The 25,079-nt window shown below is 49.5% G+C and overlaps 1 protein-coding gene across 4 annotated transcripts in view; it reads right to left on the bottom strand.

Annotated features, from left to right (window-relative positions):
• Positions 1–1,338: 1,338 nt before the first annotated feature.
• Rbm20 (RNA binding motif protein 20) overlaps positions 1,339–25,079 on the bottom strand; it is a 179,511-nt gene continuing 155,770 nt past the window's right edge. For all 4 annotated transcript variants that reach the window (XM_005403752.2, XM_013504116.1, XM_005403751.2 and 1 more), the window contains exons 8-14: positions 22,655–22,734; positions 20,399–21,065; positions 15,717–15,821; positions 13,991–14,654; positions 12,392–12,514; positions 5,701–5,822; positions 1,339–2,145 (exon numbers count right to left, since the gene is read on the bottom strand). In XM_005403752.2, the coding sequence (XP_005403809.1) occupies positions 2,035–2,145; positions 5,701–5,822; positions 12,392–12,514; positions 13,991–14,654; positions 15,717–15,821; positions 20,399–21,065; positions 22,655–22,734 (1,872 nt within the window). In that variant the 3' untranslated portion in view covers positions 1,339–2,034. The remainder of the gene's footprint in view (positions 2,146–5,700; positions 5,823–12,391; positions 12,515–13,990; positions 14,655–15,716; positions 15,822–20,398; positions 21,066–22,654; positions 22,735–25,079) is intronic.

Below are 25,079 nucleotides of genomic sequence, written 5' to 3' on the forward strand. Positions count from 1 at the left end.
TGAGCCCTACTCTTCAGTCTTTTCTATTTGAGACCAACCTCCCCACAGCCCAGGACGGGTGACAGAGGCTCGAGTTTCTTGCTTTTCTAGCCTCTCCTCACCACACACGTGTCCAGGCTGGCCTCTCTTCTTCTGCTATCGCCTTAACTTCTCTCTCACAGCTTCCCAACTCTTTTCTTGCCAGGGACCACAGGCTTCTGGGCTGACACATGATCACTTTAGGTTCTGCATTTGCTGCCTTTCTGTGCCTCAGTTTCCTCACTGACAAATGCCAGCGTTGCTCTCTCTGCCCTTCTTACATTGGTGCAGAGGTCAGAATGTGCAGAAGAAGAAAATGCAACAACAACCCCACACAACCCCTGCCCAGTCCGCCTGTCCACACTCAGGAATAAAAACTTCGAGAAGCTCCCAGGGAGGAGCAGCCCATCCACCCTCCTCGTTTTATTTTCCACCAGCTAAGCCATGGAGGGTGCCTTCCAGAGAGTCAGTTCACAGACAGCGTCAGGTTCCGTCTGACCTTCTTCCCGGGGTCACTCCCTATCTCTGGCAGTCCCTCACTTCTTCTAGCACCTTTGTCTCCGCTGCTGGCATAGCAGACTAAGCAGCCCAAACAGCTGGCGCCTGAGGCCCGGACCCCATGGGGACTAAGGACTCTGTTCTGCATGACATTTTGACATCAAAGTCTACAAGTGTGGCAGCCCTGAGCAGCCTTCTGTCCTCTGCCTGGCTGGAAACGGCTGCCTGCAAATACCTGCCTGACCTCAAATGCCACCCTTCAGCCCTGTAGCCTTGTACCTCCTTAGCTTCGCCCCTGCTGACAGATCATTTTAAAACTGTTCCACTGGGAGGTCTTTGGACACCCTCTCCTCCCCTGCCCCCTGCGCAAACACGAGGATGAGTCAAAGATGCCATTTCCTTGTTATTGTGTGTCTCCAGCCAGTGCCTCCGGTGCAGAGGCCAACAGTCCACCTAAGCCCACACCAACTGCTGTTTTAGCTGCAGGGAGAAGACGCTTCTATTCTCATTTTTACTTAAAATGAATCTATACAAAATTCATTGTTTAGAACAGAAAAAAATCCTAACACCTCCTGAATTCAAGAGGAAGGAAATAAGTCTTGAAGGAATTTATCAGCTTCCACAACGCAGGGCTCTTTTCTTTCCCATAAAACTAATTTGAGTTTACTTTAAGGCATGTAAATCTGGTAGATTTCTGCACTAACTGGGAGGATGAGATACTAAAAATGGGAGTTTTCTAAGCTAGGCGTGGTGGTGCATGCCTATAATTCCAGCACTCAGGAAGCTGAGGCAGGAGGATTGCCACGAGTTCAAGGCAAGCTTGGGCTACTTCATGAATGCAAGGCTAGCCTGGACTACGTAACAAGTCTCTGCCTCAGAAAAAGAAAAACAAAAATTCAGGAGATTTTCATAAAGGTAAGGTCCTGCTGGAAGAAGCACTGTATATAGAACCCACTCCCCATTTCTGCCAATAGGCTGTCTTTGGTGGCCCCTCTCAGGTTTGCAGAGCCTGACTCAGCTCCCCTATGAGTGGCCCACACAGGACACATGGACGCCAGGCTCAGAACGGGCTGAAGATTCTGAAGAAGTGGCTCTTTAGACTCAAGAGTTTCCATTAAACCTTTTCCTGCATGACTCAGCCAGACCTGACCTGTTATATCCTATCAAGAATTTAAACACTGTGAAATCCCTGAGAAGTTGGATTTTATGAAAAGGAAATGATCCTTGGCACAGAAGGAGGGAGAGAGAAAGGAAGGAGAGGAAGAAAGAAAAACGCAAATCGGAAGGTTCTGGGAGAGAAGCAAGAGTCCGCAGGAAGAGAGTCGGTGGCCCTCTGCAGGCTGGACATGCCGGGTGACTTGGCTCCTGGAGTCTCCGGAGGGGCGTTCTAATGAGTCTCAGGAACAAACAAGCCACATGCCCTGCATGGCCTGCACTCCCCTTCTGCGTCACTCGGACAGGCCCCACTTCAGCAAGCCTCCTCTTCTAGCCTCTAGTGGCAGCAGGAGCAGCATCGCCTCAGAGTTTTTTCCTTTCGAAGTGTGGCACCATTCCGCCGTCCTCGGGCCTCGGGCTGCCTGTCCCCACCGTCTCCTTGAGGCCATCCTCGGCCAGCTGGGACAAGTACTTCTGTGGTGGGCAGAGAGGAATAAAGAAGGCAGGGAGATGTCAGTGGTGGCCTGGTGGGGGAGGCGAGCAGGAGGCTGAGCCCAGGCTCCTCTCCTAAGTCTGTGTCCACTGGGGGGGCCACCCCTCCTCACCAATTACTCTAGGACCCCACTATCCTACCTACAGATGGGTGTCTGGTGGAAAAGTAGGAAGTACAGCTACTAACAATAGCAACAACCTCCACAACCCTCACCTGCAGTGGTCCTCGGGAACATGCCCTTGGCTTTCCAGAAAGAGCCAGTCTTTTGGCAGCCTGTCCCAGAGGCAGAGGAAGCCCAGCTGGAGGGCAGCAGAGGCCACTGCCAGCCCACTGTGACAATGCAGACTCCTGGCACCCTGCTTCCTGTCAAGCCAGGCTGTGGAGGGGTTGAGGGACAGCCTGGAGGTCCTGCGAGGGACTGAAGATGGGCCCCTCTGCTCTGTATTGGGGGGCTGCCTGCATCACTCACAGAGCACTCTCTGCTGAGACTGGAGACTCCCAGCTGGGCCTGCCCTGGAGTGGGTGCAGGGAGAGGGCTGGGAAAGGCTGGGCTGCAGGCTGGGCGAGGGGCGCTGTCCTCTGACCGAGTCAGGGCAGCAGGCACAGCAGAAAGAGCACTGGACGAAGAGTCCAAAGCGTTAGGTCTAGCACAGGGGTTAAAATTCTGAACTCTCTCATCACATGATCTGGGTTCAAGTCCTAGCTAGCTCTCGGCAGGCCTGTGGCTGAACCCCCCTGCCACCTGTGCAGCGAGGGAGCCCACAGCCAGCCCTGCACAGCACCGCTGTGAAACTGAGAGGCAATCGCGTGTTGAGCACAGTGCCTGGCACAGAACACACCCTCGGGAGTGCGGGTTGCTCCCGAGCGCTGTGTGGTCAGACTCCTCCCCTCTCCCGGCTGCAGCCGAGCAGGTGGCTGCTCTCCCACCAGACAGCTCCACCTGTTTTGCCACATCACTCCTGGTAGTTCTCACATGACCGTGACCAGCTTCGGGGCGCAGCAGGGCTCGCTCGGGGAGTATGGAGACTCTTCCACCTGCTCCCTGCCTCGAAGGGCCACCCCCGACCCCCACCTCGAGGCCCCCTGGTGGGTGCTAACTTTACAAGTGGCCCAACTAAGGTGTCAGCCAGCACTTGCTGCTCAGGTCTGAATTCTTCACCCTTCACGCGTGCAGTTTGGAGTGGGGTGGGCGAGGCTGTGTGGATGAAGGCATCCTGTCAACAGCCCTGACAGAAACCCTATCTGGGAAGCCTGTGATGGAGGCTCTGGCTCCCGGACAGGTGCACTGGGGAAACCTGAACCGAGGCTGGCCGGTGTGCAGGGCTTAGCCAATGTCTGTACCCACTGGGGACCACAGGAATGGCCCCGGCCAGCTACGCAGAGGGAGTCTGCTGGGGTTTGGCCCAGGAGCCCAGAACACAGTGTAGTGCACTGCTCCAGAAAGCCTGAGCACTTCTCACGCTGACTGACAGCAGCCTTGAGCCCTGTGGGGTTATATAATCCCACCAAGAACACTGGGTAGCTTAAAGGGTCTCACATCAAGTTAACAGAGCTTGCTGGAGAGATTGTTTAAAATGCAGATTCTGGGGCCCAGCCTGGAAGTATTGAGGTAGCGGGTAGAAAGTGGACTCCTGGAAGCTGCATCTTAAAAAGATACCAGCTGGGATGAAGATTTGGGGGAATGAGGACCAGCTGACCTCCAGGACCCATTCCTGCCCTGCCATTTATAGGTGTCACTGTGTTGTGGAGGGGATGATCTCTTTGGGCTCAGCGACTGTCCTCAGTCTGAACTCCCTGCTCTGGCCAAGTCAAGCCTCCCCACTGCCCCCGGAGAGGCAGGACCTGTAGCTGCCTCGGTCACAGACCAGCTGCTGTCCGGAGGGAAATCAAGAAGCTTGAATGACCTGAGTTTCAGCACAGCCAAGCATGGTCAATGGTAGTCTCTTACAAACGGTGACTCAGGCTGGGACACTATGGGTGTCAGTTTCCAAGACCAGCTTAGTAGAGTAAAAAGAGGAAAGCAATTAAGAATCAGGTGATCTTGCCCGGGACCCACTAATTTACCATCTGCACGGCCTTGTACAAGTCGCATAGCTTCTCTTCTGAGTCTGTTTCCTCGATTACAAAACAAGAGAGTCGGCTCAGGCCTGAATTTCCTAACTAGGGTTGCATATTCTAGTCATTTGGAGAACTTTCTTAAATTACATATCCCTGTCTACTGAATAGTATCTGACCTAGTATATGGGCTTTCAAAGTACTGTCCAGGTGATTCTAATTCACACTCCTGGCTAAGAACCACTAGATCAGTGACTCTAACGGTTCAATTCTGACAGGAATGCCTGGTCTAGAATTGGAGCACAGACAACACAGGACTTCTTGAGTTGAGCCTTGTGAATCAAACAACCAGTAAAAGTGGGACATGCCTCAAGATGGTCAACCAAGCCTGCCTCTGTTAAACCCAGCCTGTGCCAGAAGTTAATCATGAAGACCACGTACTATACTATATATGGTATAAGTATACTGCAAGCATAAATATGCAAATATACTACACATCAGGTGGGCTACACATTATGGAACTTATTACCATGGTTAAATGGCTGATTGATTCCTTTTAAAACTCACTAACGTCTGTGAAATCAAAATACATTTTATAATTGATAGTCTCATTATTTAATTAACAGCATTGCTTTTTGTAGTGAAGGACACAGAAACACAAAAAATAATGTCTTAGACTGGGATGTAACTCAGCAATGGAATCTGTGCTTAGAGGGCTTCAGGCCCTGGGTTTGATCCCCCAGCATCACATAAATAAAACTGAGTCCTACACACGATAGCACCTTGGATTGGATGAAATATGATTCATTTTATACGTGACCTTTTAATATACGACATAATGTGTTTTGTTTATTGCTTGTCTCCTAAATTAGAACAGAAGCCCCATGAAGACAAAGATTTTGTCTGTTTTTGTTGTTGGCTCCCGGGAGCCTGGGACACTGTCTGGTACCTAGTTTGCCTGTGATAATTCCATGCCGTCTGGATGAACGTTTAAATGGAACACAATTGTGGATCTTATTCTAGCAAACAGGCTTACCTGCCCAGAGAGACAGAAACAAAAATACGAGCAGCTGGAACATCCAGGACTGGTGGAAAGGAGTCAGCCCTGCCCTGGGCCAGGAAAACACCAGACTAATTTGAGTTACCCTCCATCTAGCTAGGGAGGCAGATGTTTAAAAGGCCAGGCCAAACGGAGTAGTATAACTACTACAGTGGAGACAGATGCTCGGGGAGCCCAGCGGAGCCAGCCACCCCATGGAGCAGCCGGCTGGATCAGTTGTCCATGAGGGGAAGGACACAGAAACAAGGGAGCACGTGTGAACCGTATGCTTGTGTGTGCCCTGGTTTCTTGTGTGCAGAGTAAGCCTTGAATGTGGGAGCTGGTCACAGGGGCGAGCACAGCTGAAGACTCTAGACGCCTGGTGAGAGTGTGGAGACGCCCCCCCAGCCCAGGCTGCTGACCAAGGAAGACTGACAGTTACCTGCAAGTTCCTGTAGTGGACAGCGCTGCGACAGTGGCTCACCTTCGCAGCCTCCTCGCTGGTGTAGAACAGCCCACACAGCTTGCAGTAAAACCCAGTCCTGGGAACCACGAACTCCACGCCTGGAGAGAGACGGCGATGAACGGGCAGGTGTTAGGGGAACAGTGGGAAGCCCCTGTGGCTCTGGGAGCCATCAGGGAGAGGAGAGCGCGAGCTTCACCCTTCCCTTGCTACTGACTTGCTCTGGGTCCCTGGTTTTTCTGTGCCCCACCTCAGTCTCCTCACTTGCAACACAAGTCATAGAGAAATAAACGCCTGCTCGATTCTAGGTGGTCGTGAGTGTAAGGGCTGAGCTCTAAGCAGGGTAGTGAGTACTTAGCTTTAAGTGCTCTGCTTCTTGCTTCTTAGAACTGAAAACCAGGCTCTTTGACCCACACTGCTCCCAGGGAAAGGAGGAAGGGGGGTGCTGACATTTTACTTGTTTAGGTTTTATGTCTCCATGCTGTATCCCTTCCTGCAGCTATTGTGATTCTAGAAGAATTCTCTCCATTTTTTACAATTACGTTTAGAATTATGTTTATTGCCAGGCATGGTAGTGCACACCTGTAATCCCAGCACTTGGGAAGCTGAGGCAGGAGGATCTTACTGAGTTCAAGGCCAGCCTGCACTACATAGGGAGACCCTGTCTCAAAAAAATAAATAAATTGTATTTTAAAAGAGTTATGTTTATTAAAGAAAAAATTTTAAAATAATTAAAAGTCAGGGGGGAAAATTGCACAGAATCACTCCAGTCCAAATGTGATTTACCTATATGTAGGACCTTTTCTTTTTTCACAGTTTCAATCATACTGTATGATTGAATGCAATTCTGCATCTCCCTTTTCACCTAACAATGCACCATGGGCCTTTCCCTACCTTCTTTATATCAGTTAGTAGCATTTCTTTTGTGATTTATTAAATATAAACCCCAGAATTCTGGGAGGCCTTTTGAGTTCAAGAGAGACCATGCCCCCTAGTCATGGCCAAGGTACAGTGTCACAGTGTCATTGCTCTGAAGCAATGGTGGCTAGCACAGCCTCTGTGAAGGTGTGTGCAAGGTCGCAGTTCTCCTTTGGAGGGCGTGGCCAGCGGAGTGGAAAGAGCCCTAGTCTGAGATGGTCCAGGTCAGACACTAAGGATCTAAGCAGCTTCGGGCAGATCAACAAAACTGCTCCTGAACCTCAGGTTCTGCCTTTGGAAACGGGAGTGAACACACACGCCCTCACACGGGGCACCTGATGGTCACGCTCCAGGGACAGGAGGGTATGAGAGCTGTACAAAGCAGGACGCCAAAGAACTAAGCAAAGGAGCAGAGGCTCAGGCGCCAAGGACCCCTTGAAGGCTGCAGCCTCCCTGTGTGCAGGCAGAATAGCTGCCCCCTTCTCCTCTGCTGGCTGGGCAGTGCTGGGAGAGGCGGCCACACTCTGTAGCAGGAAAACAGGAGACCCATGACTAACGAGGGCCCTGGACGCCTCCTGACCACAAGCCCCAGCTCCTCCCATTCCTTCACTTTCTCTCTCCTGCCTTCCAGGACAGCGCCAGCTGCCTATGAGCCCCCGCCACACAGCTGTGGCCTGGACTTGTAATTAGAACTGGTGTTTTTTCTTTTTTTTTTTTTTCCATCTCAAATAAACCTCTTCTTATGTAAAGGAGCAGCCCTGAGGGAGGGCAGGAGAGGGAGAGTGAACTCAAGAGCCCCGCCAGAGTCCTGCCTTGACTGCTTGTTAATCTGTGGCTTAGGGCCTGAGGTCTCCTTGGGCTGGGTTTTCTCTAACTGCCACGTAGCTGGCCGAGTCCTCGGCAGTCAGCGGCAGTCCACAGAAATGAGAGAGTTTCCTAGCTCAGCCACCCAGAGTGGCCTGGATGTCATTCGTCTTCTGCCCCTCTTCCCACTGTCACTATAGAGGATGGATGGGCAAGGGGCCTGCTGGGAACCAGTCGTTCCCTCCTCCTCTCACACAGGCCTCTGGCTGTCACTGGGAAGAAGCATTAGGTAAGGCCTGCCTCTTTCCTTTGTGACCGCAAAACAGTTTTCCACTGGCCGCTGCTCCACAGCGGGCTGAGGTCCATGCCTTCCTGGAGAAGGGTAGCTGGGCAATGAGAGCACTGCTAGAAGAGGGCTTTGAGCAGGGCACAGCCTCTGAGCGGGCTGCACTGGGACAGAGCTCTGGGGTTCCCTGCGCAGCCCGGGATGAGGGTCTTCGTGCTTCTCCTGGGACCCCAGCAAGAGTACAGCTGCCTCCTGATCCTCCATGGAGACTGAGCGACCGCCACGGCCCTTTTCAGCCACAGTGGTGTAGCTACCGTCTGTGGGCTTCAGGGTGGGATTTAACTTGACCGAAGGCTACTTCTGCCTGACCCCCAATAAAACATAAAGTTAAAAGAAGACTGGAAACCACAGCATAGTGCAGAGAAAATGGCACTTAGGATCAGATAGACCTGGTACTTTTACTTAAGCTGGGAGGCTTCAGGCACATTAGTTAACCACTCTGAGACTTGTTTCTTCATCTATAAAACAGGAATAATGACAACACACACAGTATGATAGGGAAACACCCATCATTTTGACTGGTGATCAAAAAATATTTAAGTTTGGAAATGTGTTTTTTCCTGTTTGTTTGCCTGGAAATGTACTAAACAGGTCTTCACAGAAGCCAAGTATCTAAGCCCTGACCTTTCCATCTGACCCCCACTCACCCTTCCCCTAAGGTCACCTAGAGAACCTGCTCCAGAGTTTGGCGGTAACTTTCTCCCTCCACCCTCCCCAGGGGGTTGAGTCAGTAACAGGAATCAAGGACAGCACTAGGGAAAGAGAAGCCGGGGCAGGCAAATCCCCGAATAGCTGGCACCGGACTCAGAACAACCCCAGAGCCCACACCACAGCTTCAGGGGGCCTCAAGAGCGTGGAGGTGTAGCGTGGCAGCACCAAGAGATATTGCCAAAGCCTGGCAAATGCTGGAGTCACCAGGTCCTCCCACTTCTCAGGCTCTATTAAGGATGATCATTAAAGCTGCATTTATCTTCTAATAATAGCTCCTGGCACAGGTAATTACGACACTGACATCCTAGTAAAGCCCAGGGTGGAGAGAGAGGGAAGCTTACTTTTTTGCCGGCAATGCTGTTTGGTTCTGGTACAAGCAGACCTTGGCAGGCTCAAACTGGCCAGGGCCACACAGAGCTGGCCTGAGTTACACAGGCAGTGCCCTTCCCAGCCACGTCCTCTGGGTGGCCAGGCTTTGGCACCCCCTCATTCCTCCTTCTTGCTTTTCCTAAGGACAAAGCCCGAAAACTGTCTCTCACCTCTATGGAAATCTCTCTGCCAGGAGTGACCAATCCTGGGGGGTGCAGGATTTGCGTCCATAGGAAGAGGAGTAGGTCTCAGTATTTCATGAACGAACAGAAACGATGGGCAACCCTTAGTAAGTACTTTCTACCGGAAGGCATCAAGACCTTACACATGTTCATTCATTTAACTGTCAAAGTAAGTCTGCATGGTAGACTATCTGATTTACAGCTGAAGAAATCTAAGCAGAGAGGTTGAACAAGTTGCTCTTTGTCACCCAGCCATCAAATAGTACAGATGGAGTTTAAACCCAGGACTCTCAACTTCCGTATAGAAACTGCCTTTCTTATGCTGTGCTGCTGCCTGTCCTGGAGGGCAGGGTGGTCAGAGACTAGAAGTTCTGAGCCCATATCTGAAGTTGCTATGTGATCTTGACAACATCTCTGGACTTCAGTTCGCTCACCTGCCAAACGCAGAAAATACCATTCCCCGGGGGACCAATGAGCTAAGCTAACTGAAGACAATCAGTAATTTCCCAAACTGGAGACAACTCAAACGTCCCTCACAAACAGAATACATATCCATATCCACAATGCAGAACTCCTCAATGGCAAAGAGAGACCATCAGGACATTCAACCATACAGATGCAGCTCAATAATATCAGGCAAAACAAGTACATACTGAAAGACTCCTCAACATAAAACTCTAGAAAATGCAAACTGTCATTTAGAGACAGAGAACAGGTAAGTGGTTATCTGGGGGTTGAAGTGTGGGGAGTGGGGAATTATAAAGGAATCTGAGAGAATTTGGGAATGATGGATATATTCACAATCTTGATTGTGGTGATGGTCTTACCAGTACACATATATGTCAAAACTAACAGAACTGTACACCTAGTATATGTATTTTATTGTATGTCAACTGTACCTCAATATATTTGTTTAAAAACAAAATAAGCTACCATTTTCCTCCTTAACAGGTTGGCAAAGATTAAAAATTAAGATCATCAAGTTGGCGAGGACATAGGGAATGGGAGCTCTTCCTCAAGGTATGAGTGAAAATTGTATCATCTTTTTGGAGTGCAGTTTAGTAGCAATTATAAAAGTTTTGAATGCAAATGCATATGGCCCCACAACCCCTCCTGCTAGCATCCTGCCCTGCAGAAATGCTGATGTACTCAAAGGTATCTGAACTAGCACATCTAGAAGGCAGCAGAAGGCAGAGGATAAAAACAGACTACTAGAATTTGGATCCTGATTCTAGTCGGTGCCAAGCATTAGCTTTGACACTCTGCACCTCAGATTTCTTATCTGTAAAGCAGGAACAAAAATACCTGCCTCTTAAATGTTTTGAGACTGTCAAATGAAATAATACATTCAAAGCATGAGGAATACTGCCTGTATAGCGAGTGGTTACCATAAAAGCATAGCTGCTATAGCATTTTTCCAGTGGATAAACCAAGTATATAAAACAACCTGAATGCTTACTAGCAGAGAAAAGACTCAGCAATTTATGGTAGTGTTTTTATGATGGAATATTTGCAGTGGTTAAGAAGAATGTGTTCTCTGCATACTGATGTGAAGGGATCTCTAAGACCTGCTATTAAATGAGAAGAGCAAACCTCAGAACATGATGTATACCTTGCAATCCCATTTTTATAGGAGAGAAATTATCTATGGACATGACAGTAGCCATCTCAGGAAGCTGGGGAGAGACTGGAGAAATAACATCTTTAGTATTTATTTTGCATGATTCTTATTTGTTTAATTTGTTACAATAACCTTTCACACTTTCTTTAATGAAAAACAATAATAAAAAGACATGAATTACAAGGAAGCAGAATTCATTCTTAATTTTTGCATGTGTCAATTAGAATCCAGGTTCTTGGATGATACGAGACTTGTGTCATATTCTTGGCTCCCTCACAGCACCCAGTACAGTGTCAAGTCATCCACCAAATGCTTGCTGACTGACTGAATGCATGGATAAACTGTAGCTTCTGAGAGGCAAGCTTCACACAAGTTTCCTAGGAGACAACTAGGGCCACTGCCATTCCTGCTAAAGCCTGTCCTTTCTGTATTTCAATTTTTGCCTTTGGAGATGCCATGCAACAAGCGTGCCCCCAAACAAACAAACAAGAAAGAAAAGTTGCTCTTTCATCTGACTACAAAAGCAGTACATATGGAAGAAAGAAAATAGCAAGAGATTGTTTAAGAGGAGAAGAAAAGAGAAACCTGGATGAGAAGGGTGAGCAGCCACAGTAAGAGTGGATGAGCAGACATGTAGTCGTCGGCTTCTCGTGCTAGCTTGTGACACTTTCTCAAGTGACACTACCCCGGCCCTCCCTCTGAACAGTGGCTGCTCCTCCTTTATCTCATTGCTTCCCAACCTTTTAGAGTCAATGCAAAGACTCAGAGATGATACTGGCTGGGAATATCCCAGGAAACTTTCTTAAAGTACCTTCTCTCCTTACCCCGAGATTGCTTCGATCTCCTCTTTGAAAATGTGTCCTAGTCACTCTATTAGTACACTTCCTCCCCTCCCCACTCCAACATTTCCATTCTTGGAAAACAACTGATCTGGCCCAATTCCACATTACAGAGGACGACACTGGGAGTCAGAGGGTATGGTTTGTCTAGGGGGACACGGCCACCCATAAATGGAATAGGAAGGACAAGAACCCAGGTCTCTCCCTTTATCACCTGTTCGGTCTGCCCCCAAACACAGTCTCTTTGGCATCGCTGAATGCCTCAGAGAAGCTGGTCCTGCACAGAGAAAAAATGCAGCATTGTTTTGGGAAGGGCTGGGAACATGGAGAGGAGGAAGGTAGTAGCAGAGAAGATTCATTTCTTTGCTTGTTTTATTTTGTTTTGTTTGAGATAGGGTCTCACTGTGTAGTCCAGACTGGTCTTGGACTCACTAAGTCGCCCAGGTTGACTTCTGGTGATCCTTCTACCTCAGCCCACTGAGTGGTAGGATCGCTGGCATGTACTACCTTCCTTGGCTTAGTGAAGGTTCCTTTCTGTCGGCCCCTCGGAGGCCCCTGAGCCTCTGCCTCCTTGCCGGAGTAAGAACTGCACTTACAGCCTCTGTGGTTAAGAACAAAGCATTCTCTGACAGGGAAAAGAGGACTCTCGGCTTTGGGTTCTCAGCACAGTGCTGCTCTAGGCTGGTCCTGCGTAGTGTCTTGTGTGTCTACCATGGGAGACTGAGACTACAAGAAACTCAACCTGCAAATCTAGGTCATTGCATCGTATGTTAAAAACAATAACAACAGAATGACAGAAAACCCTCTCAAGCTCTTAGAAGTTGCCATGGAACTGCCATTTCCTGGTGCCAAGTTTCAGGAAAGACTGTGTTTCACCCACCTAGAGGAATGCTAAGTTCACTGAACACATCCTCTGGTTCCCAGGAAGGCAAAGAAAGGGGCTCTTCGGTATATTCCGGTGATCTCACATCCAGAGATTTCATTTCCATGTACCTGGAGTTTTCTGAAAAACATACACCAAGGCAAAAAACAAATGAAACACAGCCTCCAAGAGTCCCTGAATTCTGTTCCCTGCACTGGTGATTGGGCACTGTCCCTTGACTGCTTAATCACATGAGGCTGGGGCCATGGCTGCTAATTAGAACCAAAGCGCTATAATTAAGAGTCTTTTCCACTGCCAGAAGAATGCCACACACAAGAAAACTTGGCAAATCTTTGCACTTGGCCTGGGGGGATGGGCCGTTAATGCCTTCAGCTGAGATGATGCACCCTTTTCACCCCCCAAGTCAGTATCACCCCACCTCTGCAAACAGAGCAGTTGTTGCAGGGCAAAAATTGTGCTGACATCCACCGAGGCTGACATAAAAGGCCGTGCCATTTTCACTCCAGGCTCACGAAGCAATGTCATTAAATATGAACTCCAAACACTGTGGTAAGCTAGTAAACTACTAACACTGGCACATGTTGAGACCTAGATTGCAAAATAAAAGGGTTCCATCAGAGCGAGGTGAAAACGTCAGTCTGCCTTTATTCTTGCTTCTCTAGCCAATGTGGGTCTCAGTGTTTCTCTAGCAACAAGCAGGCAGTCCACGGCACGGTTTCCATGGAGACACAAATCCCGGCAGGTGAAAAACAGCTCAGGTCAGCCTGACACGGAGGCAAGCCCAAGCGGCCAGATCACCTGCCAGCCTGTGCCACCCATAAGGCTCTCAGTAGAAATGTGTATTTTTCAGCTTTTCCTCTCTATTTTCTGACTCTCGCTTCCACCCGGGGTATGCCGCAAGCTTTCGGTAAAATGAATCTCCAGTTATTTTCACTATGAGAATCCTAAGGGCTACTATCCCTCTCTCCCCCACAGAGCCCTTAATGGATCTGTTTCCACTTGGCAGAGAAGCCATGGCTTGGTCTATTTTAAACTCTCTGTTGCATGATGTCACAGTGCCAGGCATAGCCACTACATCACCTCTGGTGGAGGCAGAGCTGCTCCTGGGACAAGGCTTCTATCACTGTCAGACCCTACAGAAAACTGGGTCTGAGCAGGAAAAGGGAAAAAAAGGCATATTCCTGAATAAGGCCTTATTCCTTTCCCATCTACTGATTTCTCACCACCCACACAAAGATTATAGCCACGGGCTCCTCTGATTTGCCTGCAAGACTAGCTGGCTGATCCCAAGGGACCTACTTTTAGTTGTCCATGCCCATCCGGGCCCCCATAAATACAGAGAAAGTCTAGCTTATTTGAGTACTCAGAACATACTGCCCCCCACAACTGGTTTCCTTTACAATATTTGCCCGAAAGCTCTCACAGTCTAACCAAGCCCTTAGGGGCTTCCTTCCCTTCCTACAGGACTTCCTGCACTTCTCTAACATGAGTTGAAAGCTCCCTTAGCTCTGTTCCAGCCTGCACCACTCCGCATTTCCTGCGGGCAGCAGTGGTCCGGTCCACCCATCCATCCACGAGAAAAAGGGAAGTAGTTACCCTCGGTCAATACTCCTTGGCAAGCCTGGCTTTGGAGGTCGGATTCAGGAGGGGGGCTGGCTTTCTCCTCCTGGGCACTGCCTTCACAAGCCCCATCTTCGGGGGACCCCCTGGCCTTGCAGTCATCCGGAAAGGGGCTAGGCTGCTGGGCCCTCTCCTCCGCTGGCTGGGGGGAAGACATTTCCTGGGCTGCAGGGGCCAGACACACATCTGAGCTCTCCGTTCTCTTTGCCTCCTTCTCATAGCAGTCGGAATCCTCCAGTGAGAGGCCTGTCTCGCATTCAGCTGGCTTCTGCTCAGCATCCAGATTTAGGCCAGGCACTTCCATGTTCGTGTCACCGGGACAGCTCATGGAAGAAGACAGTTGTCTGGGCAATTTGAGGCTAATTTCTGCGGCCCCATTCCCTATGGTCTTAACTCCTTCATGAATGAAATCCAAATCCTTGGCCACTTCCAGGTCTAAGGTAGTCTTCACACAGGGACATATTTCAGGGCAGATTTTGTCCTTCTGGTCAATGGGCATAATTTCTTCCAACTCTGGGATGTCCGGTTCCATAATAAAGTCTTCTTCTTCCCCCACCTCATCCACTGTAACTAGTTCCTCCATGTTGGTGGGGTACCAGCTCTCCCCCTCTGCCTCACTTCCACTTTCCCAATCTTGATCCTGTAAAAAAAATTCCAGAATGGACATCAAAGGGTGGTGAGCCCATTCAACCAAAAGGCACAAACCCTGGCCATGATGACCCTCAAACCAGAAAGAGCCAGAGCATTCGTTCTGCTACCTGGGAGCAATCATGGTAATTAGAAGCTGTGAGTCATTCAGATCCCACATCCCTGACTCCTCCTTAGGATAATGTCCAAAATGGTACAGGACTTAGTGTAAGTCCCATTCCTGTACCCAAACATGTTTGAGATGATACCAAGAATTTCAACCCCTGGTACATAATAGTTTTGCAATGAATGAATAATTTATAGATGCCACATATTTGCTAGAGCTATTTCCTTGTATGTGGGGGCATCACTAAATGTAACTACGTCTACAAACGTTCTCCAAGCACTCCCCCGTGCAAGAGTGCAACCTTCATAGCCCTAGTAACCCCAGTCTTTACATTTAACCTGTCCTGAAACTTCCCCCGTGGTGTTCCCAGCAGTCCACAGACCCAGCAGACAGATTTAGGAGATCAGGTTCTCCTGACCAGCTGGCCATGTTCCAGGTACGTTTCTTTTTGCTATGGAAGCCCTAGCCCAGGAAAACTGGAACTGGGTTTCTCTTTTTAATTACATAAAATAATCTTTGTAAGTACAGTAGGTGTTTTGTTGATCCCAGCGTCTGGGCTGCTGAGGTCAGGGCCCCAGCTCAAGTATCCAAAACAGGGTCCCCTGTACTCCCTAAGGGACCTGCCTATTTTGGGAGCCTGGCTCTTAAAGCCTGAGTCTTTTTTGGGCACATATTTTCTCACAGGAGAGCAGCCAAGTTGCTGGAGAGTGAGGCAGGGCCTGGGCAAGTGGGTGAAGATCTCCCAATAAAGACTGTCCTAAGACCCCAAGCAAAGCCACTCCCCGCAGAAGTTCTAGGGGTAACTGGGTCTTTTCTGGAACTGCTGGTGGGGTCTGAGACACACTCATACAGGGGCAACTGCTAGGCAGGACGGAGACTTCTGTGACTCAGTCCCTGGTGGGGGAAGTGCAGGTGTGACTACACCGCCAGTATCTGGGACAAATTTACCTTCCTCATCCTTGTGACTTTTGGATCAGAGGACTCTGTCTCTTTCTCCTGTCTGCCCACTGACTGGGGGCTTTCTTCCATGCCCTCCTGTTCCTCTTTTGCAGCCTTACCAAAGGAAGAACAGAAACACAAAATCAACAGTGAGTACAGGGAGAGAAAAGAGGGAGCACCAAGAGAAAAAGGGTGACATTGAACATGGACGCATTGCACTCACATCATTTCCTTTTCCCTCACAGAGCCCCTCAGAGGCAGCGGCTGCTATCATCCTCACTTTACAGAATGAGAAAACGGAGGCTCAGAGAGATTAAGTAACTCGCTCACAGTTGCACAGACAGACGGAGCAGAGAAATATTTTGAAGGCTGGTGTGCTGTCATGAGGGGTCAGGGATCTCTGGAAAAGTGGCATTTGTCGCAGCAAGAGCGAGTAGGAGAAGCCAAGAGTGAATGAACTGGGGTCGACCCCGGATTAGGCTGTCACTGTGACATCTCCCCAACAGACCCCTGCTGACCATAAACGTCACATTCCAGCCCCTAGCCAGTGGGGAAGGAGCTAGCACCCTCAGTGCCTTCTTACCTCTCTTTCGCACTCTCTCTCTCCCTCCCAAAGCCACAGAACAAGTGAGCACTTTTTTCCTGTGTCCTTCCGTCTCTTCCACCCTTGAGAGCAGGTGTTTGGTTTGACAAGCAAGGCTCCTCACCAGCCTTTAAAACAGGGTTCAGCAGCCTGTTCTACGGGCTAACTCTGACCTAGAGCCTGTTTTTAGTCTGTCAGCTAAGAACAGATTTTATAGTTCTGAACAGTGCAATTTTAAGTGGCTGTGTAAATACCCACGTAAAATCCTATGTTTTGCCTGATCGTCCACGTGGACGAAAATATTTTGTATCTGGTCTCCTGTAGAAAGGGCTTGCAAAGCTCTGCTTCAGAAATTTCTGGGAGGTACTCGCCCATGACTTTGACTTTCATCATTAAGTCCATGGCCATTCCTGGGTTTCTTCAGGGACAAGATGCATTTGCTTGACTTTTTTGGCTGAGGCTGGTTCTAAGCAAAGGACTCTATTTTACTTACACAGAAGGAGACACACCTCTCTGAGCTGACAATGGGCCAGCTGGGCCAGGAGCCCAGGGCTGACTGGTTCAACTTGTTATTACTGAACAGGACAGGCAGTACCCATCCTCAAGCGTTTGGAGCAGCAGATTCCACGGAAAGCTTTGCTTGAGTCTCCCGAGGTAACTGTAAAGCAGCTACACATGCCTTTTTAGTTATCAGAAGCCATTGATGACTACTTTATTTTTATCTCCCTTCATAAATTTTTCATGGCCCTCCCTTGTCAAAATAATCTTGCCGGGCATGGTGGTGCAGCATTGGGGAGGTGGAGGCAGGAGAATCGGCATGAGTTGGAGGCTAATCTGGGACATCTAATGAGTTCAGGGCCAGCCTGAACTACAGAGGGAGACCCTGTCTCAAAAAGCAAGCAAACAAAACAAGACCAGACCAAAAAATGATTTCTATCCTTCACCAGCAATTTCTGCAGATATACCCTTTGGTGAACACAGTCAAGAATCCCCCTCCAATTTAAGCTGGAGAGAAAAAGACAGCGTTGGGAATGCTGCCCAAAGGCCCCACCAGGCAGACCCCTGTAGGCAAAGGTAGGTCAGTGCCCTTTGGGGCTTCCCTCTGCTCTAGAGTCACTTCCAGGTGAGATCTGCAGCTTAAGGGACCAGAACAATGCAACCCATGTACCCTGCTGCTCACACCAGCTCACAAAACAAGACACTAGGTCCCAACAGTTGCGAGCAGGACTCTGTCACCACAGGGCCTCGGCTACTTACCGCTAAGCCAGAGCCTAACCGGTCTTTTCCTCCTGCTCTGTATGCCACGCCTCCCATCTACCCAAGGTAATCAAAATGATCATCCCCAAATGTAAAACTATCATATCCTCACTGTACTTTCTTGCCAGAAGATTTCATTTGCTTTCCACTGCATGTAGGATAAAGGCAGAAATTTCTGAATCTTCCTGCAAGGTCTGCATGAAGTAGTCCCTCTAGACAAATCAGTCTCACCTCCTGACACGCTAACTTGCCTCTCTGCTCCAGCAACTCTGGCCTCTAGTCCTTCCTGGCACTGCACACACACACTCTCCTGTTCATATGAGGAATGACTTGACTAGCATGTCTTTCCACTAGACTGTGAACTCCAGGAAACCAATGACTATTTCAGCTTCACTCACAACACAACTCATGCTAAATGCTCAGTGTCCAGATGTTACAGATGTTACAGATGTTACAGATCTGGACACTGAGGTGTTTCTTTCCCAGATCTTTCCATACAGTTACTTCATTTCTTCCTAGAGTCCTGTGGTCAGGGCTGCTGGGTCCCATGTGTGGACTTGGCCACTCACAAACCCTGAGTGATACATATATGAGTTTCTGTACCACGAGCACTTTCTCTAGAGATCTCAATGGTCTCCAACAAGCACAGGCTCATTCAAGGGCGACAGCAGCCTAGTGATCACATCCATTCTACAAACAAAAGCACTGAGACAGAGAACAGGGTGTGACTATGGTTCTAAGCAGCCGGGCTTTCCCTCTAGAGTCTGGGCTCATCCCTCCTTCAACAGATACCCATCCAACACCCATTTTGTGCCAAGCCCCACTCCAGGGACAGGGACACGGCCTGGCAGGGAAACGTTCCTGCCTCGTGGAGGTGACACTTGGGGTGAGTGGTATGCACTAAACAAAACAAGGGTACTAGGTGATCAGTGCACCAATACTGACAGGCCAGAAGGGGAGACCCAAGGAATATAGAGGACCACATATACCTCTTAAAAACACCCTCTGGGAGCCAAGATCTAGTTCATTCAGGGTCCCTCATCAGCCCACTCCCCCCACTTCCCCTAATCACATCCCCTGTGCTTCGTCCTGCCATTCCAGTCAGTAAAACCTGTGGCAGACTTTGCAATGGGGCGGGGGAGATTATTGGGCATCCTTTCCATAGAATGCTATGACTTGTCTAGTACATCTCCAGGGTACTTGATTCTATAGGGCTCTTCGCTCTTCCTGACCTTAAACTGAGCTCCTCTGCAACTTTATGGGTTGCAGAAAACTGAATGTGACCCAAATGATTCTCGTTCATTGAGACACCAGTGAATTGCCCTCTCTGGAAGAGGTTTACATCATTAGCAAATTCATTTCCGTAGTCTCGATTGCTCATATAGTTGTCTGCTCTTTGGAGTCTCCTTGGAGCTGACTTTTATATCTCATGATTCCTTCAATAGTTAATGAGTTGAATAAAATCCGTGACATGTGTTCATGATATGTTCACACCAGAGTCATGATTTTACTTTTTAAAAAACATTAGCCTTAAATATGCTGTAAAGATACAGCCACATTGAGCATCTACAGTTTCTTGACAAGTCTTTTGTCCTCATTTTTGGTCCTGCAACTACTTCTACTGAGAATCCCACACTGCCTTTTGCCCACTTTCAATACCCAGCTCAAATGCCACCTCCTCTGTGCAGCTTTCTTCCTTTCCCACGCGGAGTTAATTGCCCACAGCACAGCTCATCCTCTGCAAAGTCCATCCTGGGTCTTACTGTGCATAAATTATTCCATACGTAGATTTCCACCAGTGGACCTTGAGCTCTCCCATAGCGTGGGCTATGTCTTAGCCACCCTTGGATCCCCTGTGGCCAGCACACCACCTGCCAAAGTGGCACTCTACCACATGCATGAGGAAATGAAGCGTGACTCTTCAGTGTTCATGGAGTTGAGAACTGGGTTTCTAAATAAGACTTATTGGCACCAACTCTTGGGTCAAGATAACTAGAAGATATGCATGGAGGATTTAAAAAATTAGTTTCCTTATACACAGCACCAACCCTCTATGATCCCACCCTACTTAAATGTAGAAGGCTTTGGCTAAAGGAAGTATAAGGCAAGTCAGAATGCAAATCCAGTGCCCAGAGGCCCTGCCTCCCATGAGCTCCTGCATGAACTGTGGCAGTGCAACAGATCAGAGCCCTTGTAGACACTTGGATAAAAATCCCAGCCAATTGCCAAGTGTTTTTATTAAAATGGAACTAAAATCCTGTGGGTAGTATCTACAGAAACACACCACGCCCTGGGTACCCAGTATAATTTAAAGGGTGGAGGCTGCTTCTCCTTTACCATTTCCCATCAGAGCTCCTGGACTGGCAGATGCTTTTGGCAGGAGACAGGACGGAGTGGACCAAAGATCTAATCTCCTCTGGTAGACTCTGTGGGCGTAAACACCTGAGGGCCACCCCACCTTGGACAAACAGAACTACAGAGGGCCTTTAGCATGTCCCTCCCTTACTTCTAGTGAAGGCACCGTGGGATCTGGGGCTGGATCATGGCCTGGGTATAATTCTGGCTGTGCCACTTCCTCCTGAATGCTCCTGGGAAAATAACATAGTTCTCTGTGCCTCAGTTTCTTCATCAGCAGAAATAAAAGTGCCAACCTCATGGGGATTCTGTGAGGCTACGTTCATTGAGGTAACGTCTCTAGCACGTGTGTGGTACATAATAAACATTCAATAAATGTTTCATCCTCTCAGTCAACATGCATTCATTCAGTAAATGTTCATCATGATTACATTATCGTCATTATTTTCCTCTGGGACCTGCCTCACCTTACCCGGGGAAGTAATTGCATCATTACCTCATTCTCTGCCATTTTCCTTTCTTTTCTATCATCAGCTCCTTCTTGATCTCTATCAGGCCTCTTGGTTTTATTTTTCTCACTCTGCTTGGACTTGGTGCCCTCAGGGGTTCTAGTGACCTTGGGCCCCAGCCCGTCTTCCTTGCCTGAGTCATCGGGGTGGGGGTGTCTGCTCTCCCGCAGTCGGGCCTCTTCTTTCCTCCTGGGCCTCCCGGGACCATCCTGCTGCTTTAGGTACTTTTCCGGTTTGGTTTTGGGCTCTTTCCGGTAGTAGCCATCCTCCCGGCATCTGTAGCTGGGTGCAGAGTGGGGTGGGCTGGGGCAGCCAGACCTCAGGTACTTCTCCCGGTGGCCCCTCCCTCCTTCCAGGCGCTCATCCGACTCAGCCTTGTCCAGGGGCCGGGGATAGTGTCTGCGATCGTGTGCCCACGTGTCTGTCCTGTCCCGCACGTCCTCCCCATTCGCCCTCCAGGGCGGGGGGTCTCGCTCTTCCTCCCTCCAGGCATAGGGAGAGTGCTCCCATGAGTCCCGGCCATTGCCCCAGTCCGCCCGGGAGGGGCCTGGAGGGCTGTGGGAAGAGCTGCAAGAGGTGAAGCTTGGAGTATGTGACCTTGGGGACAGAGACCGGCTCACAGGACTGCGAGAACGCGGCCGTTCCGGGCCATATCTGTGAGGGAGCAAAGGAGGGGATTTAGAGTCTGCACACCCGCTACCCGGCCCCAACATCCACAGTCTAGCTGTGTGGTCCTAGTTACAACTGTCTAGACCCACACAGAAAGTGGACAGAAGAAAGGCCGTCCTCCCTCCTGATCTCTGTAAGGAAGGATTTGTCCCAAGCATGGTGTTAGCCATTCTCTCTGCGCCTTTCTTCATCCTGGTCTTGAGAGCTAGGGAAAATGCCTGGATTCATTTGGCTCAGGAAATGAGTTATGCCCAGAGAACAGGCCCTTCTCTCTCCTCCTGGGGATGGTGTCGGGCCTGGGCTCGGGGGCAAGGCTGCTCATAGTGGCCAAGGCCACGTGAACCTGGGATCCTGACAGCCAGCCCTTGCCAGTCAGACCCAATCCACTCCTCCATTTGGTTTCTATCAGAATACAGGTACCTCCTGGCCTCCTCTTCGCTCATTTAGTTCTCATCTCAATTTGTCAACATCCTGGATGTGAAGAAGGGACACTGATAGTTGGGAAATAGCAAGGGTAAGGGCAGCGATTCCACAAATAACGATCCAGGAAGAAGGCTGGAACAAAACTCAAAAATCTGACCTGCTACATCGGAGATAAAGAAACGGAAGCCCAGGAAAAGACTCCGAACCTCCTTCTACACCGCCACAGAGCCGCAGGTGGCACGGTGTGGCTGTACACACACCATTTAAAAACCCAAGTAACCACAGTTTAAAAAACATAGAGAAACACCCTAAGCCTGAACATGTAAGTGCACACAAACACATATGCATGCTGAAGGCTGGTAATTAAGCAGATCAGCTGAGTCATACGCCAATGATAGGCATTTTCCCTTTCGTTCTTAAGCAAAGGACAACCATTCTTCCCAAATGGCCATGGGACACAGATGCCTCTGCCAGGCAGGACCAGGCTGCCTCCTGGGCTGTACCCTCTGCAGTGAGAACAGAGCGCCTCCTGCGACAGACGTAGGTAAGAACCACAGACTGTGCTGGCCGGTGCCTGGCCCGGCTGTTTTCCCCCAGGGCTCTCTCAGGACTGTCTCTGCAGGGTCATCTTGTATCCCCCGCTCGGCTTGGTTGGTCACAAACTTCAGGCTAAAGAATGGAGTTGGGAGACTGTACGCATTCATTGTTCAGAGTAAGTGTTCAAGAAATTGTTTTTGTCTTTTAAAAAAATCCATCTACATCCTTGTTTTCACAGCTACATTTAGCTCATGAAAAATCAAGAGTTGGCTCTAATGAGAAATCCGTACTCCTACTCTGCCACGTGCACACACGTATGTTCAGGTTGTTCTAGCAGCGTGCAGGCTGCCTCGACGGGCCAAATATTCATAAATCCTTCGCCATAGTCCTTTCCAAGAGAAGGAATGGAGGAAAGGAAGCCAGCATCGTGCAGTTTCCTGAGCTGAACCTAACCTGCCCTTCTGGACTCTGGTGCTTTTCCTTGGGAACACGGGCAGGTAGGGCCCAGAAAGCAAATGAACGGGACAGGGGCAAGGGCAGGGCATGGTGCGACCCAAATCCCCCGAAGAATGAGAAACAAGAATCTAGAATCTGCCCTAGACCAGAAGCCTCACCTGTCTGCTTCCCGGAACATGTCCCTCTCCCTCTGGGAGTGGATGTCCTGGATGATAGCAGCCACGGTTTTCCCGGGTTTCTAGGAAGGCAGAGAGAGCACCATCAGATCAGAGGTAGCCTTGCGAATGCCAGAGGAAAGCAGACGTCACTGGGGTTGCTCAATGCGGGGTGCACCAAAGGGTGAAAGGTGCCTTTCGTGAGGAAGAAATAATGTCTAATCCGAGGGCTGAAGGAGCAGAGAACGTGGCTCGCATTGAGCTGGAGACAGAACAGCCTGGTTCACCATCCACACGCTGGATAAACAGCATTTGTTAATTCTCACCTCCCTTCTCCTCTTGAATTAAAAAAAAAATATTTAGAATGTGAGAAGAAGGAAGGGAGGGAGGAAAGGAAGAAGAGCAATGATGTTTAAACGCAGGAAGCTACGTGAAGGTCGCTGAATCTAGGTCTTTTACATGTGTGTAAACTCACCCAAGACCGGTGCAGGCAGCCGCTGCTCTGCCTAACTCCAGGGCCGCCGGCCACTGCGTGTCCCCTCCAGTTAGTGACTCTTGGTGTTGTGCTGGGTTCAGTGTCACAGAGGTTGTAAAAGAATAGACGCTGTCCCGCTGAGTTCCTTTCCTGCCCCATGACTTTTTTGGGGGTGCTTTTTGAGACAGGGTCTCATTATGCAGTTCAGGCTGGCCTGGAGCTCACTTTCTAGTCCAGGCTGGTCTCAAACTCACAATAATCCTGCTGAGTGCTGGGATTATTGGCGTGTGTCACCACACCCAGCTCCATGACCCTCTTAATCTCTCACTCCAGTATGTTCATCCCCAGGGGTCATCTGAGGCTCAAAGTGATTCTGTGGCACATTTCACAGCCGAGAATGCCAGGAACCCAAGGGTTCTGCCCTTTCCGTAGGTCATTATGTGCCAGGACAGGACCAAGCCTAGCCCTCAAAGGCTCTTTCTAAACCTCAGATGGAAAAATGATTTTTTAAAATGTTTAGAAAAAGAAGTACATGGCCACCAAAGAAGTTTAATCAACTGCTCTCTTTATTCTTGATTTTTCTTCATGGAGAACATGACACCTTAAGAACTATCGCAGTGTTAGGTATCATCAAGTGTCTCATTCTACAGATGGCAAAACCAGGTCCTGAAATGTGAAGCGGCTGGGACTAGAATTCTGTGGGTTCCCTGAGCAGCACAGCTGCTCACGGGTATTGTGAAACCACAGATGAGAAGGAAGGAGGAGTGGCCTGTGGCATTAGGGTGAAAGGTCAGGACTGGGACACAGGGAGAAGATGGGAAATGTTCCAGCCAGGCAGAGATCTCCTGTCAGCTCAAGATGCAAAAAGAAAGAAAACCAAAGAGAAGACAGTGACCTTGACCCTATGATCATAAAGAAGTAGAAGCACAAGAAGCCAATCACTGACCTGTTCAAGAAAAGGCCTAGGGACTTAGTATTGATCAGGATATTCCCTTAAAAAGCTACCTTACAATTTCAGCAAATGGCACCTTAACTATAAGGTTAACCCTTTATCGTCTCTCAGAGGTACCACGTAAAAGTCACCAGGTCACCCAGAACATGCACCATCAACCAGCACCTCACCTGCTTGAACTGGACCACAGCAGAGCCTAAGGCTGAGTGAAGAAGAGGCCAAAGCTGCTGGCCTGACTGAGAAGGAATCAGGTGCCTAGAACACTTGTACTCACCTATCACCCTGCCTAAGTCTACCTAGCCTTCTGCCAGGGTCACTGATCCCCTCCTTGAGGTAGAAGATGGTGGCTCATCTGGAGGTGACTGTATTTAACGTGGGCCCCACCAAGGAGTCTTCTTCCTACCTACCACCTGTGGCCACACAATGGAAGTCAGCTATGGATAACCAAGGGAGGGAACAGCTGGGAAGGCTGGTCCTCAACCAGCACTGCCTTCAGGCAGGCCGACACGTGATGAGCAGTGCAGCTTGGGAGAGCAGGGAGCGGGCATCAGGGCCAAGTCTGAGTGAGGAGACGTCCATACTTGGGAGGCCACGACCTGGGGCTCAAATCTATAGCTCACACTGCCAAGCTGGGATAGAGGGAACAGACAAAGCCTAAAGCATGTGCCTCCAATGTAGGTTAAATGTACACAGCTGTTTCAGGATATGAAAATAAAAATTCCTCGAGGGGGTTGGATAGGGAACTTTCTGCTGTAAAACCAGTCCTCCATGCACCTGTTTCCTTTGCTCTGTGGGAACCGAATATGCCTCTGATTTTCCTTCCGGCCCAGAACCGGGAAAACCTGGAGGGAGAGGAGAGGGCCTTCTCACGAGCAGATGAAGCAGGTGAGGTTTGGCAGGTTCCCAGGGTGGCCCAGGGGAGCACCAGAGGCCTCCAGGGATGCCTGTTCCCTTGGTCATGACAGACAGTACCCCAGGCCTTTCCCTCTGAGGAGTCCCCT

Source organism: Chinchilla lanigera, unplaced genomic scaffold (assembly GCF_000276665.1).
Source record: "Chinchilla lanigera isolate Chin_1 unplaced genomic scaffold, ChiLan1.0 scaffold00084, whole genome shotgun sequence".
Lineage (NCBI taxonomy): Eukaryota > Metazoa > Chordata > Mammalia > Rodentia > Chinchillidae > Chinchilla > Chinchilla lanigera.